Here is an 18700-nt window from a genome sequence, read left to right as displayed (position 1 = left end):
TGAAAGACTTGAGAAAGATTGCTGGTGTTCTGCGGTGAGATTCAGTGGGAGGAGATGCCTGAGACTACGCCGGGATGTCGAAGTGTCTCTCCCTGCTTCTCAGTGTATTGTGAATGCACTGTGTGTTGGCAGGGAGGGGGCATGGAGTGAGGAAACCATGGCAATAAACAGTTAAAAAACCACACTCAGCAGGGAGTCTAATGGAACTGATGGAATCGTCCATTTATGGGAGGAGGTCAGCACAGCGTGAATTAAGATTTGGCTAAAAGAGCAGTGATTTAACCCTTGTAAGAATCTTTTGTTTGTCGAAAAACACTGGAATGCTAGCAGTGAAGTCATGGAGAATATCAAAATTGTATAATTCAGTTTGGAGTTTTTGGGTGGTTTTCTTTTTGGAGAAACTACTGGCTGAAAGGAAAAGGTATTAATCAGTTGAGGTGAAAAGAGTATTGATTTAGATATTATGAGGGTTTTAACTCTTAAAAGAATAATGTGGAATAAATGATGGTTTATACTCCATCGCTCAACTGAAATCGCAGAATGTGAGAGTTCTAACGTCGCCCGACACTGACTATAGTCATTGTTTAATTAAAAATATATTTAATTTATGAAGTATAAACCAAATGTCACTGCGACCAACAATAAACCAGCCTTAAGGGATGAGCTTATTCCACCAGACTCACTACCAGACTGGTGGTCAGGGCAGATGCATGACTCAGAAACTGTAGTGTCCTGAGTGTTTAAATGTAATGGTATATGCTTACACTGTATCTGAATCCTAAGCAAGGTTATAAATGCAGACAGCCGAGAATAGCCTGATGTGCAGCATCTATTGTGGAGGGTAGATTCAATCAAAACACCCAGCTCTCAACACTAGCGTACAGCACTGATTTGTATAATTTAATTTGCAGTTTAATTTTCTGTTTGTCTCTAATTTAAACAGACATTTGTACCGCTTGCTGGTTCCACCAATGTTAACTTATTAATGCAGAACAAATGAACAGCAATAAAGTAATGGATAATTAATATCCCTTCAGAGTGTATGCTCCAGTTAAAGAGAGCACTCACCATGTTCCACTTGGGGAAGAGGAAGTCGGTCCCGACATACTCAAAGAAGTGGGCGAATCCTTCCTTCAACCAGACGTCTTCCCACCAAACTGGGGTCACAAGGTCACCGAACCACTGCAGGACAAACACAGATGTGTTAACTTTCCTTTACCCAAATTGTTTACAGATGTATAGATTATTGCATTTATGTACCACTTTTCTAGACACTCAAAGCAGTGATGGGGGGGAAACTTGTCTCAACCACCACCAATGTGCAACACCCACCTGGCAGCCATTTTGCGCACTAGAATTAGGGGATGATTAGGTGGCAGGTTGAGAGAGCCAGGTGGGGAATTTAGGCAGGAGACCAGGGAACCCCCTACTCTTTGCAAAGAGTGTCATGGGATCTTTAACCACAGTGAGTCAGGACCGCGGTTTAACATCTCATCTGAAAGACATTTCCCCAACCCTGGTTTCAGGACCTCTTCTCCATTTTACAGAGTGATTTCAATTGCTTGCGTTTCATACAGAATTTTGATCTCCTCACAAACTGGACTAACAACTTTGCATGTTGGAGGACCTGTTTTTCAACCGCTACTTCTCAACCACTTTCTCATATCAGCTGTTTGACTGGCCATGTACTGAACAAAAGTGAAGTAATGAACAGACAAGAACATTTTCACTGAGTAACACCAGTAAAGTGCAGTCACAGCTAATCTGTCTCACACATAAGGAAGCTTTGGGGTATTCACAAAACAATGGATGCCAATTAATACAGAAAAGTGGTGTCTGTTCATAAACTTTTGCACTTTTTGAGAGACCTGTTTTTACGGTTGTACCTGCCTTACCGCGCTCATTATTACTGGAAGCTGTATCATTCTCAGGAAGATTATTCTCCTACTCTGCACACAAGAAGGACACTCAGGGATCAACTAGATCAACTCACGGTTGTTTGTCTCATTTTGTCTGGCTGGTTTGACCTTCTACAGAAAGGCAGTTTTTTCAGCAGAATTGTTTATCAGACAGAATGTATGGTGGGGAATGTAAAGAGATGGTACAACAATAAAATATATATATATGGTTGTGCTAGTAAACATAGCACAACCAAACTAAGATTGGACTGGAGCTTCCAGATTTTTCAGATGTGCAGTTGTCCATATTAAAGCTGATTTACCATCTTATTATTAATATATGCATCGCCCACCTTAACCATTTTTACACAGTTAAATGAGGGACTATACACTGGATTACAGAGAAAGCCTATTTGCTAACAGAGTAGGGTTACAGAGAAAACATATTTGTTTTCTGCTCTCACATTTGTTTTTGATACCACCTTACAGTAGCACCACACAGTACTTTTTCCCAGTAATGATATAAGTGACCCTTGTTATTGCCTGGATTCTTTGCCACCATCTGTGAGATTCCACTTTCATCCATCAGGAACATGTCACAGTTACCCAGAGAGCCATCGCTTTCAAAAGCTTCATTTAATATTTATCACGAAGAAAGCAGTGTCAGGTGGCCTCCTCCTCTGCTGAACGGGGATCTTAATATCCGCTAAATTATTTTCTGCAAGACACCAGATGTTCCCATCAATGGCCTGCACTCCCTGATGTGAGATACACCATGACTAAGACATTAATAATGGCTTTATTCCTATCTGAGTATGACTAATAATAATAATAATAATAATAATAATAACAATAAATATGAAACCTTGGTTTCATGATAAAATGGATTTGGATGGAGAGATGTAACAAATCCATTTGCTGGTTCGAAATTTTTATAGCTATACATTTGTACTGACAAAGCAATGAGTCTGAAGTCAGGGTCATCGTCCTGTGTACACCTTTTCCATGATATTTCCTTGCGTTTTGGTAGATGCCCTTGCTCTTGTGAGGCTATTCAGTTATGTTGCTAAAGAGGAAAAGTTGGTGCTTTGTGTAGGTGCAACGTGTTGCACCTCAAACGTCTCACTCTTTTCGGCATGCTACAGGGTATTCAGAGCTGAATGATTCTCGAAGAGTGTTAGTTCAAGACAACACAAGCTTCGGTGAATAATAAGAAACTCTACATCTCAACCAATTATTTATTCTTCCGAAGGCTCATCCTACTGAAACGGTTTCAAGTTTGGCGTGGGGAGGAATGTCAAAGAATCCCAAGCGTATCATTTTCTTCATAAACTGTGTTGAAAAGGCAGAGACATATTCCATTTTAAGATGAAAGTTTTGTATCACTGGGTGGAACTGTACGTAATAAGGTGATATTAAAGAATGAGAACTGCTCTGCTTCAGGACTTAATTATTTTTACCGTCAACATATTGAAGCTTGTGCTTTGCAAAAAAAGCTATTATACCTCAACATCACGTTGTTTGTTCATGTGTTTGGTAAATTCACCAACCCTTTAAAATTATGTATCTGCAAAAGACAATTTGGAGATAAACCAAGAAGGCCCAACATTGGGCTGAATATTTTCCATATGACATAACATGTACATGATGTGTAGTATCTTGCTGTCTGGGAAATACAGAGGGGGGGGGGGGGGGGGGAGATTTAAGGTGCCCAGACAGGGAAACTAAATACTGCTGCGCACAGCTTAAAAATGAGAGTGGGAATTTCAAATATCAAAAACATGATGTTCTCTTGACTCAGTTTGCACGGGAATAATTACTGTACTGCTGACTAAGATTAGGGGCAGCTCGAGTGCCATTATCATGACATAAGGGCCTTTTTGCAGTTAACCCTTGGATAGTCTTAACATTCTGTATACTCCCCTTGTCCTATGGGTAGAAAATGACCCGCCTTCACCAAACCCCTAAAATAAAGCAGCTTAAATAAATGTTAAGCCCCAAATCTATTTTGCATGAAGGAACAACCTGTCACTCATCACAAATTTGTTATTAAATTTCAAGTACCAAAAACGTCATTTAGGGGGTTATCTCTGCTGTTAAACATAGTGGCGGGTCATTTTTTACCCTGAAGACAACACAAGGGTTAAACTCCAACAGTCACCCACACAGGGTCAATGTGGCAGAACCACAGAAACTTCTCCTGTCTAAAGAGAATAAGAGGGCACTGAGGATAACTGTCTGGACAGAAATGCCTCGTTTGACGCCACAAGCATAAACTGTCTATTTCATGTTTTCCCAGTGAGGCCAGCTAAGCATAGTCCCCTGGTCTGATTGTTATTTTAGACCCCAGTGATATTGCCGTTTCTGGTTTCCAGTGATTGTAAAATTCCAATGCTCTATATGGACATTATATTCAAATCCTTCTTAAATTGAATAAATTACTAAATGTGTTGATATTTTTTTGTAAAACATTATTAGGCACCCCTGTTCAGCTCATATGCCTTGGCCACTACTAGGTTACTTAATCGTTAAAAATATTTCTGAAAATTTAACCATCAACATAATGATCTTATTATTCAAATTGCGTTTTTATGTTGATGTCCAGAAATGAAGTAATGCCAGCTTGATAATTATTTTGCCCAGTGTGCTTTCTTATGTAATTGTTACAACTGATTTAGTCATTAGAAGCTATCCCTATTTGGTAAGACATGAATACATTAAAAAGTAATTATCGCAGATTTCATGGGGCTAGGATTTGTTTGTTTGCATGATTACAATGGAAATATGTATGGGCCAAGTGGTTTTCCAGCAAAAAGAGGATTTGCTAGATGAAAACTCTGCCAAAACAGGCTTTTCATCCTCATGGTCTCTTAATGCACAAGAGATCTCATAAGGAGAATGGATCAGGAAAATCCAATTAAATCCCTGTTTAGCCAATCAATCCGAACCCAAAGAGTGCCACTCATGGACCTCGCTAACTGATGACAGCCCCATTAACATCTTTCACCTCATATTCACTTTGACACCTTTGAATGGTTCACACTGTGCAATTATCCTTTTAATGACCGGACCCGAGCATGTTATGAATGAAGACAATGCTCTGTAAAAGTCCATGAAGTACTGAACTACCAAACACTCAAACAGGAAAAGTTCAGGGTTAAGGAGCTGGCTAACTACTTAGAGCAAAACAGACTGACCTGAGTGTGGGGTGGCCAGTATAATAGATGATTCACCAAAAAAAGATTTGGTCACTTTAAATTAATATAGAAATATATAGAAAGCATAGTTTAGCATGCAGCATAGTCATGTTATTATTGCGTTATAACATCAACTGCTTCATGCATATTACAGTGTTGTTAAATGTTGTGAGATTTAAGTAACCGTTTATGACAGATGTTAAGTCATGCCGATCAGTCATGCGCATATAACAATGTTATATGCGCTTTATGGTGTGCAATTCAAGTATAGCGCTACCGAATAATCTTTCATACTACCCTGTTTAGTTGGCCAGCCAATATGATGTGAATTTATGCTGGGAACATCTGTTACTATGCCTTGTCATTGCAGCGTTTGACTTGCTGTGTGAGTCCTTTGTTGGTTTTCTGTAGCACTGCTGACAGTGGAGTGGCAGCTGGGATCTTTACAGTCTGTGGCTCGGTTCATGAAGCAGAACGCCAGGGGGAATAGGTGTCCCTGAACAAGCTCCTCAGCACTTCTACCCTCAGACTGCTCATGCTTCACAATAAAGTACATCAATTAGCATTAACTAATGCAGTCCTAAACATAATTCATGAATGCAGTGACGAAGGATGAAATTAGGTTTTCATTAGTTAATGTATTTGTTAAACGTATCATTAGTTAACCCTTAACAAATGCAAATTCATGGAACCTTATTGTAACCTCACATAACTGCTGTGCTGTTTGGCCCCTCTGCGTTCACACTTGTCAGGGTATGAGAATTGGCCTTTTTTCTGCGAAATGTAGAACTCTCGAGTTTGGTCCCTGGGGGGCCCAGATCACACTGAATTCCCAGCTCTCATTCCCCTGTGGACACTCAGTGCTGAGGATGGAAGCTAAATTGGTTCAAGCCAATTATGAGTTGAATCTGGTTATCGAGTGTCTGAAATGAATGAAACCCAGAAAATAGGCCCAAGGTTTGGTAGCCATGATCTACAACAACTACTGAGACTTAGGATGCCATGTGTCCATACTGTAGTGATCCACTACAACAGTGAAACACATGAACGTACATCTTCTCAGTGAATTTAAGCACGCTGTATGCCACGTCGTTCCACAGCGAGAAAGACCAATTACCCAACTGCAGACCATATTGTGCTCTGAGAAACCACAAAGAACCTGAAAGGTACACCCAGGTACTGTCAACGCAGTACAATTTTGCTTAAATGCCGAAATCAAAGCCAAATCAGTTATGTGTTGTTTGTCTATCTACTGTTAGGATTAGATGAGGGTTAGTTAAAACCATAGAATTGAAAGATTAGGTTTAAGGGTTTTAGTGCAGGCATAATCTCATTCTGTCCTTCGTATCATCAATCAAAGCAAGGCTGAGCAACAAGGCTTCAAGGTCTCCTTGAGGGGGGAAACCTTCCTGCTTTTGAAATGAAACGCAAGGAACAGGCTACTCAGGCTTCAAGAAATGACAATCCTTCTGAAAACTCTTGAAATATTTAAGAATATCAGTCTGATGATTATCTGAAGACTCACACAAGAAGACTATATTGAAACAAATACATTTTTCTGTTATAGACAGTTATTAATTTCGCTTTTCTTTATGCAAATGGTAACTGCCACTTCCAATTTGTCACATGCAAGCGTCCAGTTTGTCTCCTGTCAGTTTCTCAACTTCTGCAGTTACATTTTGGGATGCATGGGCTAGTTTACACTTTAACACAACACAACATTAACATTAACATTAACATAGCAGGCCATTCAACCCAGTAATGCTCGCGTTTTCCTACCACTAAACAACTGCATGTTTTACTAAATGCATAGCGTACCTGAAAGCTTAACCTAAAAAAACTTTGGAAGGTGACCTTACGTCACGGACAGAAGCTCGCCAAGGGGATTAATGCTTCCTGCTGAACAAGGCTTCCCCGGCTGCTAATGTGCCATGAAAGCGAAGTTTTGCTTTGCTTCAATATTTCTCTGATCAGCTGAAGAGCAGAGGAGGAGGGGCCTGCTTTAATCAAAGGTTAAATCCACAGCTGGTGCTCTCCAAGCTTCAGAGAAGCACTGAGGAATTGCTTAAGTGTTCCTCACGACACTTCCTGAGCACTTTCTTAATTAAAAGTGCAGCCATAAGCACAAGTTTAAGACCATACCTTGAACTGGGGGTGATAGTGGCTTTTGACATTGCAGACAAAAACCAGCAGACGCCTCCAGGAGAAGTATATTCACTGGGAACCTTCAGCTAAATAAAAAATGATTTGATACCCATACACAGTTCTGCAGTTACATATATATTTTCTAAATAAAGTATTATCTCGAAGAAACCACGTCATTGGATGTGCCAAACTCCTGGGTTTCCCAAGTTCACAGGAGCATTCTTTATACTTTGCGAGGGGAGAATAGCATCCATTTTTTTCAAAATCAGAGACAGCAGAACCATGTAATGGCCCTACCTGGTGGCATATCTCATGGACTACGACCATGGTGAGCTCCATCAGGTAGGAGATAGAGGACACCTCAGGATCCAGCAGGATCTTCTGCTCCACAAAGACACTCAAGCCCCAGTTCTCCATGGCAGCGTATGGGTGCTTGGGCACGGCCAGGAGGTCTGGAGAGATGGGGGAGAGAGGGAGAGGTACCTATGAACAAACTGCACACTTGGTAACAGTAATACCTTACATGACATCACAGCTATACCCATGTAGTTCCATTGTACCTATTCGGTAAGCAGAGGCTATTATGGACTAATTCCAAAGTAGGTAACATGTAACAACAGCTCTATTCTTAATTATCATCTTCTGTCCTGCAAAAATGAAATCATTCCATATTACGATAAGATTAACAGGCGAGGGGCTGGTTTCACGGACACGGATTAAACCTAGTCCTAGACTAAATTTAATGTTTAATGGAAATTATCCATAAGAAACCCCACACTTGTAATCGCTATCTTGAAAGTTTTCAGGACCAATCATTGGTTCTGATTACAGGCAATAAAGAGACAGCTATCAGCTGTGGCCACTTATTGCTTGTGAGGGCTGAATATACTGTAACAGATAATCATTTTCAAATACAGAATGTAGGCTACTGTGATTTGTCAGGTCGTACAAGAAATTTGGCTGTTGTTTGATTATTGCCTATGATCAATAAGGAATCATTCATAATTATTGATTGAGCTATATCATATAAAAATCTCTGAAGATTATCACCAATGCAGTTCATATAATGACAGCAGCAAAAATAATAACAAGAAACTGGGGAGTCATAACATTTCTATTTGTGTCTTACAGCACGGTATATACAGTTTAGACTTCATTTTGACATGTTAAAAAAAATCCTTCCAGTTCCCAAGCTGTGTATAAAAGAGATCCTACTTTCCAGGAAAGTCTGGTTCAAAGATACAGAGTTCCTGGTGGACGTGAGTAGATTTCAAGGAAGTCTGCTGAAGTCACAAAGGAAAAGTTCACACAAACCAAAACAATATCCCATTTCTCAAATGGCAAAGGGCTGAAAACGGCTAAATATTACCGCCATGAGATATGGAGAGGCAAACAAGAATGGACAGCAAAGTTTGACCACCCCCACACCAAAATAAATGGAAAATAAAATTTGTGTTGTATGTGTGGGCATAAAACAGTCAACTCCAGCATTATTGGCACACAGTAATGAGCAAAAATAGTTGAAGAAAATGAGCAACACAAGCAATGAGTCATATTTTGACTCATATTGGGCTCAAACATATGGGGGAGCTGTATACTTTTAACAAAGTCATCTTTCAAACACAAAAATGTTTATTGTGTAGGACTTTTTTTTTCACCCCTAAGATTAATATTTAATGAAACCTCCCCTGGAAAGGTATATAGTACACTGTACAGAGCCTCTTCCTGTAAAGTCTGACACAGTTGGAGAACAGTTTTGGAGGGATGTTTGACCACTGCTCCATGCAGAGACTTTCTTGATCCTTGACATGCTTAGTTTGTGGAGTGGAGTGTCCCTCTTCAATTCAGACCAATTTTCCATTAAATTGGGCTCAAGTGCGAAGACTGAGATGGGCAGTGGTTTTGTGTTTCCGTAACCATTTCAGTGTTGATTTTGATGTATGTTTAGGGTCCTTATCTGGTTGAGTGGTCCATCTATAACCAGGCAAACAGGTTTTGGGCAAAAATATCCTAAAGTTCAGGCACTCAGTTATTTTGCGTAACCTTTCCAAAGAGCTTGTTGACATGGGTGGCATTTGACAGTTGATTTTGAAACATGATAGCCCCAAGATTGCAATACTGGATTGCCCTGGACAAATCATCTCTCTGTAACCTGGCTAAGGTGCCAAAACATCTTGACATACGATCACGTCTCTTTTCATCAGGTTGTTGATACTTCAGCAAAGGGCACGCTGAGAATGAAGGGGTTTCCGGGCCAAATGTTGAGTCGACTGATTTCACATTCACATACAGCAACAAACATTTGAGCCAGGCCTTGTTGACAGACTCCAGAGAACCTTCTGATCATGGTTCTCAAGGTACTGTAAGACCTTGAAGAGATGAGAAGAGAAGCTCAATGCAAACCACCTGGATGATACGGCTTTCAAGTCTAAACTCTCTGAGAGAATGAAGGAAACGTGAGATCGATAAAGGCCAAAGAAAAAAAAAATAGCAATTGGCCTACGCTGTGAAGACACAAAGGGCTACACCCCATCTTTTATTAAAAGCACTAGCACAGGGAGGGTGCCTGAGGCCTGTTCTTAGGAGGCCGGATCAGAAGGGCATTAATAATGCCTCGCTCCCTCTGTGGCGGACATGTGCGACTGCTAGGCGAAAGGCATCAGACCAAACGTTTGTACAAAGCACAGCTCGGTCTCCGCCTGACTGCTAAAGTATCAGGGCAGTGGAGGGCTGTTGGAGAGTATTTGTGCCATCACCCAGAAAGTCCATCGATGGAAATATTTTCATTTAAGCTCCACAGATTTCCCTGTTTTTCCTTATTTAAAATGTGTTTCAATGACTTTCTGACTGTGCTGAGTTTCCAGCCTCAATATATGACTGCACCGCCAATCAATAATTGTACCTATGTGCTAATGGAAATCCCCTTGGAGCAAACCAGATCTGTCCCCTAAGAAAAGAGAAAAAGAAATAGAAAATACTATTTCCCATAGAAATAATATTATCATGATTTTGCAACATTAATGGGAAATATACAAATGATTGCTGGGTCATAAGTTGCAACATACTGCACTGCTGTGAAAAAAATAATATTTATTCAAAATGCTAGAAATTTACAATACATATGTATATACTGCAGAGTATTCATTTTCCGTAATGGGCTGTTAATGCAAATACTGATTCAATGTGGCTTTCATAAAAAATAGGAATATGTTCAGACTCCCTACACTGCATATGCAGAGTGACGGGCCAGTATCTGAGGTAAAATTCCATTACATTCAATTAACTGCTCCGTTCTGCAATCAATAGCAGGTGCAAATTATAAGCAAGGGTGCTTTTGTTTAGCTGAATAAAACCCTGGCGTTTGCTGTGGTGTGAATGCTTATTCTCTCCTTGATGATAAAATGCATTTCCATGAAAGATGGAAAAAAACAGTGGTGGGCATATCTCTGCTGGAATTGTCTTCATTCAGCGGAATTGTATTTCCTGTCACATGGTGGGATTATCTCCACAGCGGTGAACTGTCAGATTATACTCCTACATGCCACATAGAACAAAAGCATTCTCCTCTCACAACAGCATTCATCAAACCCCCTGTGTGTGTGTGTGTGTGTGTGTGTGTGGGGGGGGGGGGGGGGGGGATTCGCTCGCAGAGAGCAGTATCACAAAAAGCAAGAGAAAGTTCCATGTAGGGCTGTATTAAATGGAATATAGGGCTTTATTTACAGAAAAATGTCACATAAAAAGTACGTCATTCTCATTCTGTGAATGTACAAATGATGTATACAACAATAATAATAATAATAATAATAATAATACAGTAGTGTGCAGTGATGATTATACACTTAACACAATGAAGATAAATCAGAAACCAAGTACTATTCAAGTATTTATTCCATGTAATATTGGTTCATGTAGATGAAAATAAGTAAACAGAGCTCCTTTCCTCGTGCCATCGTGTTTAACACTGTGACACTGCTCAAAGTTCGTGTTACCTTAAATACAGGAACAACTGACCATCAGAAGTAATTTTGCAGGATAATGTTGCTTCAAACCAGTTTAAACAAATTGTTCAGCATCAACAATCATGGAATGAGCCTTCAAACATGCATTCATGCTGTGCAAAAGTAAAAAAAATATATATATTTGTGACACCTTTCCATTTTTCTAAAGAAATGATTTTTTTCAGTGTTTCTGTTCATTAGCCATACTTTTACCCCTATGCAATTGTGGGATTTTTTTTTGTTCTCATTGCCTACAGAAGTATTGTTCAATACATTTTCACCAAAAAAATGTATTTAATTTTTATTTACAGAAAAATATCACAAAAATGCGTTATAGAGCAACATATTGTGCAATGAACCAGGCCACAAAAACCCAAAACATGATTTCAGGAAGTCTGCCTTTAAACAGCGGGAGGTGAATGGGCCACACAGAGCCAGTTGTTTTAGCCTTTGTTTCGGTTGTTAAATCACAGCTTCGGTGCACTCTCTCTTTCAAGCTGAGCAGAAAAGCAAAAACAGCTGTTCCACAAGTGCACCAGGTTGAGGAGGAAGGGCACGTTCTGCCGGGCAGGGGCGGGGGGACCCGGATGCACTCTGGAACGAAAGGCTCGGCGTTCCTGAGCAGAAGGTACGGGAATGATTGCCGTGTTTCCGACCGGCCGTTAAATTGAATCTGCTCTGCCGTGCCTTCGGGGGAAACTCCAGATCCATTAATAACAGCCTGATAAGCTGATCGCATTACACGTCTGATGTTGTTATGGAGAGCCGAAGATTGCGTTACTCGTCCGTCTCCGGGGAGAAGCTCCCGCTCGCTGGCCTTCAGTCACCGTGTTTTTTTACCCCGTTAAGATTCTGGGCCAGCCCCGTCTCAATGGCTGATTGTGGCCCTCTGTTTTGCCACGTATTGGTCCCATTACTTTTCCCGTTCCTTTAACTGCGTGATGTTTGTTTATCTGTTGAATTACGGCCCTTTGAAAGCCGTACCGGCATATCTATAACTCAGTCAGGGGGTAACAGAATGATACGGGTGCCAGCAATGGAGCAAGTCAATTTGGCAACCAGTAATAGGCAGTGCCAGCTCACAGCCAAGGTATCATGTAATTTCCTGTAAAAGGATATTTGCGTGTCAATAAAACTTTATTTCTATGCCTCAATCTTTAAAATCTAACCATAGCCTTATCTTTGTGTTTGGAGCAATAGCAATATTAGTTTTTACTTGCTTACAATTTCAGTGATTCTCAGAAATGTAAGAAAGTTGATGCATCAAAAAGTAAATAATACAATTTCACACATTTCAACAATCAAAGACAAATGGCTTTAAGCACACACAAAATCTTATTTTTTGTCACTGAAATTGATGCAAAAGATTCCAGATCATTCAGATCTTAAAGACCCTGCATCATGCAACAGTGGGTGGAAGAAATGCTAGCTTCAGATTCAAACGAGTTCTGCAGTGTTACACAGGCTAGCCAGCAACTTAGCCTCTGTCCTGCAAGGTCCCTGTGCCTGGCTCTAACAAAGTGTCTCAGTTGGCCTTCACCCTCCCTCCCTTTCCCCCTCTTAAGCATTTCACCAGCAGTCCGGCTGTGATTAATCCTGATGCCTGGACCATGATGGATTTGAGTCATCACTCTCGCCAGCCAGCTTTCTCAGGGGGCTCATTCGTTCATCCCACCCCCGTCTCCTCGGTCCTCGTCTGACCCAGAAATCGATCGCATTTCTGCCATCTTTCAGGACATTCCAACCTGGTAAATGCTCCCGGAAGGAGCCAGGAGCAAGGAGCCTCCTGGCGGATGCTTGAGCAAGGAAACATGAGTATATCCTTTGCAGAAGTATTTGTTTTCGAAGTGAACGGACATATAAATGACCTGTAGATCCACCTCTCCCTATCTGTCACATCTGTAACTGACACTGCTTCAAAGACGCTTGTGAAAGAACAAGGACTCCCTTTTCACATTTCCTTGATTCCTCCATCCTCATCTCCTTTCCTTGTGTCCTTTTATTGGGTCCCCCATTGGGTGGAGATAGGTATGCAGGGATAAGGGCATGAGGAAAGGATGAATGCGGTAGAATAAGCGATTGGAATAGACCCAGGATTTGATAATTAGCACAGTTCTTAAGCCAGGAGGTAGAAATAATGAGTGAAATCAGCTGGCTGAGGTCCACGGGTGGAAGAAACACACGGCAGGACATTTACTTTCTGACCCCTGGTCTTCACACTCCTGGTTGTGGGCATGAGCAGACATCACAGTCTCAGGAACAGTCAGGGCTCATTTTTGTTCCAGAGTCTTACTGAATGCAGCATACCAGAACCTTCAGGCTGTTCCCTAAAATAATTATCAAATGACTGTACCTCATAATTAACATAATGCACATGGGAATGAAACTGCAGCCTGAAAAGTAATTACACATGATAATGTTGAAAAAATATTGGAATACAAGTCCTGGAGAAAGTTAATGATGGGATAATAAGGCTTAATACAGTAAGTCACAAAATAGGTAGAACTCATGTGCCGTTAACGACTCACTATTTTGAGCAACACTGCAAAGACAAAAAAGAAGTGATTTTAGTCTTATAATTAGACATAGTATGTATTATAAATTTCATTTATATTACTCTTTTTTAGATGAGACAAAAAGAATATCAATGTGGTGAGACAGATTTACTCAATTCAAGATTTGCCAATGGGGTAAGACAATTTCACTTAAAACATGCTAATATCTACTTTAAAGCAAGAAAATATTAATATTTTAAGTCCCATTACAAGACTTGTATTTGAGACTTTTTTGCAGTCAAATCAGTGTTTTGCTATTTGCTTTTTTTGTCAGTTTGAACAAATAAGTTATTGACAGTATCAAGTAGCTTCATCCAAAATGGATTCCAAGAAGCCAGGCTCTCGCATCATAAGACCAAGACAGACTCCACTGAGCACGCCTATGGCAAGAGCACAGCGATGATCTATAATAAACGCCTCAAATTTCTGCATAAACTCTTGGCCAGAAATGCCTAGCAAAATATCAGAAAATCGTACCAGTGCCAAGAAACTCCCTTGGTCTTATCTGCCAGAAGTGAAGGATGATGGGAGAAAGATTCCATTAGGCTACAGCACTAAGGGGGCCATCTGTGTTACATCCGTCTTTCCACAGACCTCTGCACCTGACAGTGGAGCGAGGCTCCAGGGTACTCTCTGAGGGGATGTGGGTAACTCCAGCGCGGACGCCCCCTGCCCTGCACCGACACCCCTTTCACACCGCAAACACATCTGAGCACCTCTTAACCGCGCGTGTAAACGGCGTCAGCGGAGCGGAAGAGGGCGCGGCCGTCGTGTGTCGGATACTCCCATCATCTCCCTGATGCCCATGCGCAAGGGAGGCCATGCGTCCGCGAAAAACATTCCTTTTCATTACCTCACACCCTCAGCCGTGCGCTGACAACCTCCATGATGGCGGGCGCAGACGTTATTTACGGCAGACCGGCGGAATGATCGGATTAGTCTCCGCCGGAAACCAGGCGGCGCCTCGCGCGTTCGGCGTATCGACCCGAGCACTTTTAAAGGAATAATGATTCCTTATAATGTGGTGCGTCGCAGTAGTCCTCAATCCTGGTTCTGGAGAGCCGCAGGCTCAGTTGATTACAGCGCTAACTCAGGTCACCAGCTTTCGTGGGTCTGAATCAGGTGCTGATGGAGGAGAAAACATTTTAAAAAACATTAGATCCTCTCCAGGGCCAGGACTAAGGATTACCGGTATATCACTATAGAAAGGATCATCGTTTTAGATCTAACATGGTGATAGTTAGTATGCCTACATGTAATAGTTTCACAACTCAAAGACAGAGTCTCTGTGATTACATCAAACTATATAACATTACAAAAAAGGGTTTTGTAAGGGTTCATTGGCTTGTCTTCATTTAGTTCTTTATGGAACCCTCTATGATTGGTGTGAAATTAAAGGCTCCCAGATTGAACCATCTTGCACAACAGAGAACCCTTGAGAACAGTAGGTTCTTCTATAGACACAGAAGAGCCTTTTGGAACCCTTTCTTCTTAGAGTGTCTGTGTTTCTGAAGACCTGCCAGTGCATAGGCCTGCATAACTTTGCAAAACAAGACTAAAGCAATCCACTTCTAAAGCTTAGGGCTTTAAGAAACATTTTAGTGAATAGTATTAGAATACAAAAATGCTTATTTCTTACAAACCCAATGCATTTATTCTGCAGTGGACTATGGGGTACGGATAACTGTAAAACACAATTTTTCCTGAAAGATGGGTTCATGACACGTACGGGAAAGCATTCATAGAGCTTTAGGCGATGCTTGCAGATGCAGCAATAGTTTTATTACACATTTTTCAGACCTCTGTTATCATCGACTGCAGATGGCAAGGAGACGCTTTCTTTGCAGTATATACTGTACATATTCCACTGCTATTCGCTGTCTTCCCAAGAGAACCATTGTTATGCTACCACACATATTATCTGAATATGCATAAGCCACTGGAGGGAAAAAAAAAGATTCTGCCAGCAATCCAGAAGTATGGCAAAAGATATTTGGGTGTATAGTTCAGAGGGGGGAGGGGGGGACGGGGGGTTAGTGATGTAAACTAATGACTCGCTTTTTACTCCTGTAGAGAAATTCTATTGCTGTGCCACCTGCTTATTTGGCAAAAATGTGACAATGATGGATTTCAACCTGGGGACCGTTTTCTTATAATCCATTTTGAAACATTGACAACCTTGTAATTTATTACATGGCTTTTAAAGTCAGAATATTCCAGGGAAATAGGTTTAGGCAGACAGCCAGGTCAGAGATAACAGTGTGAAGGCACAGCTAAATGAGAGACAAGTGTGTCTCCCAGTAATTGGAAAGGGTCTCTACAAAATGCTGCTTTAATGAACAACAGGTCCTATGTCTAGTCCCCAGTGCATTACTGATAATGTAGTTTAATATGAGTCGCTGCAATACAACTATAGAACCTGTAGAAGTGAAAGAGAATGGGCACACAGTGATCAGGCTGAAATGATAACACAGGGTTCTACATCACACATAAACCTGATGTCCCTACATTCACACATGTAATGAAGAGACCTTACCTGAAAAGGGGGTAATCTGAGACAACATAGGTCATATTTTACTCAGCTCTCTGGCTGCATCTCAATTGGAGGCCCACTGCTTGTTGCCTCTGTCTTTCAGTGGAGGAAGTAATCCAGGTTCAGAAAGTAAAAGCCAGTATTTTGTTCCAACCACCTGGATTTGCTAATTAGCACATTTCTCCAGCCAGAAGGCAGAACTAATTAGTGAGATCAGCGGGCTGAGTTCAGGGGTGGAACAAACACAGGGGTAGGCAGCTCAAACCCCTGGACCTCCCACCTCTGGTATCCTTCATAGGAAGTGGAATTACCTCTCAGAGCACTTTTGTGCCTTCTGCAAGATCACATATAACCATTTGCCTACTAAACCTTTTTGTCTCTAATGTACTCATTAAACAAATTACTAAATTAGAAATTGTTGCATATGACCACTTTGTCTTTGCCTACATGACCACTGTGAAACCTAAACTGAGTATGACTTTCCATTTGCATTTCATACTGATTCAAGAAAAAAATAACATATTTATACATATACATATTTTAAAGTGCTATTTTCCCAAACTGTTTTAAAAGAATTAGCATGACATGACGTATGTATTAGTATCGGATGACATTGCTAAATGTTAGCACAGAGAGCTGACCATTGGGCTCTGGGGACGCTCTGGGGGCAGGGTTAGCAACATTTCAAAAAAATCTACGTCATTGCTGCAAATGACTTGCTACACAATCCCCACGCACGCACTCGAACAACAAGGACCACACTGGAAATAAGTCTTGACTGTTTTTGTGCTAACCTCAATGTTCTTTTAATTGCGCAGGTCCATCGGGGATGAAACCATGCAACCATATTTGTCCATTTGAAAGTGACTTGTCAAATAAACCAAACTAAATTGCTCTTTGCAAACGTTTTGTGGGGATTTTAGATCAGGAAGAAAAGGCTGGTGCCTGTGGTCCTATTAATAATACATAACGGAAAATATTCAAGACAACACATTAACAAATGAAGTCAAACCTGCTGAATCAGGGAGTGACCTGATTTCTACCACCAGGTGTGCTTATGCTAACCGTAAATATATGGAGTCTGACACTGTTTCAAAAAAAGAGAGTCTGGAAATGCGGAGGCCAACACACCTGCTTTTGCATTCCACTCTACTTTGTGTTTTACTTTTCAGAAGTTTTTGGACTTTGGCCCAACTACTCACCCAGCAATTTCAAAGTTAAGGCCACATAAATCTTACTGAATCTAGACCTCCATCTTCTTTCACTTAAGTGGCATTAATCCATTCATTATTTTTTATGGATCAATTACCACCCGTTAGGCAGGAAATGCCAATTCTGAACCGCACACAGGTCTTGGGGTAAACCTGGCATTGTGCCATGGTCTTCTGTGAGTCGTTGATATAGGGTAACCACGTATTACTTTTTTTTAAATACGGTGTTATGACCATAATACAAGCCTATTTGTTTGTTTGGTCTATGGAACATGTCTAGGCCTTTCGGTCCCAAAAGAATAAATGTTGAGGAAAAGAGGACGTGCTCAACTTAATTAATATGTAACTTGTGACATAGAGAACTTGATTGCAAGCTTCGTAGTGCTTTGCTAAAATATATTGTAGATGCTGTAAAAGCCTCTTGAACCAAACTTCGGGACAAAAACGCACTACAGCTTACATCATCATCATTTTTACAGCTGCAAAACAGCTGTATATTTCAGTGGCAGAGGACTACTGAGCTGCATTATCTTCATAGTGAAAACAACAGTGGACTACCGAGCTGCATTAACTTCATGGTGAACACAACAGCAGACTACCAAGCTGCATTAACTTCATGGTGAACACAACAGCAGACTACCAAGCTGCATTATCTTCATGGTGAGCACAAACATCCAGAGTCTCTAATCATTTTCAGATGAGATGAGACATAAGCTTACCTTGGGGATTCCTTTCTTCAGCTACTTGCTATATTTTTTTTCTGAAACGAACGGAAAGGGAAAGCCCCGTAGAGGCCATTACCTCTCTTGTGGCACTGGGGGCCTGGATCCTAAATCAAAGCACCATTTCCAGAGCTCCCGTAGAGTGCTTGTCTTTTCCTGTTATCAATTACATTACCTAGATATGCACTCAAAGGGTAGACTCACCATGGCTGGGAGTACAGCATTCACCCTTTGTTCAATCTGTGCTCCACAACACCCCACTAAACAAAGCTTCGTTTTATAGCTATTTATTAGCAGGAGAGGCCCCTTCAGTCACATTATGTTGTGACTACAATACATCAAAATTTCAGTTAATTTGACAATGAACATTTTGGGCAGTGTGGCAGTCACCCATTTTCTGGTGCTGGCTAGTAGTTCCTTTCAGTGAGCCATTTGTTT

At 40.9% G+C, this 18700-nt stretch overlaps 1 protein-coding gene across 1 annotated transcript in view; it reads right to left on the bottom strand.

Annotated features, from left to right (window-relative positions):
- LOC133135343 (thyrotropin-releasing hormone-degrading ectoenzyme-like) overlaps nucleotides 1–18700 on the bottom strand; it is a 127064-nt gene that overhangs the window by 73990 nt on the left and 34374 nt on the right. The window contains exons 4-5 of the mRNA XM_061252272.1: nucleotides 7538–7692; nucleotides 1069–1182 (exon numbers count right to left, since the gene is read on the bottom strand). Of these exons, the coding sequence (XP_061108256.1) occupies nucleotides 1069–1182; nucleotides 7538–7692 (269 nt within the window). The remainder of the gene's footprint in view (nucleotides 1–1068; nucleotides 1183–7537; nucleotides 7693–18700) is intronic.

Source organism: Conger conger, chromosome 8 (assembly GCF_963514075.1).
Source record: "Conger conger chromosome 8, fConCon1.1, whole genome shotgun sequence".
NCBI lineage: Eukaryota > Metazoa > Chordata > Actinopteri > Anguilliformes > Congridae > Conger > Conger conger.
The sequence above is the reverse complement of the archived record's forward strand: the minus strand, read 5'-3'. Positions and strand labels throughout refer to the sequence as shown.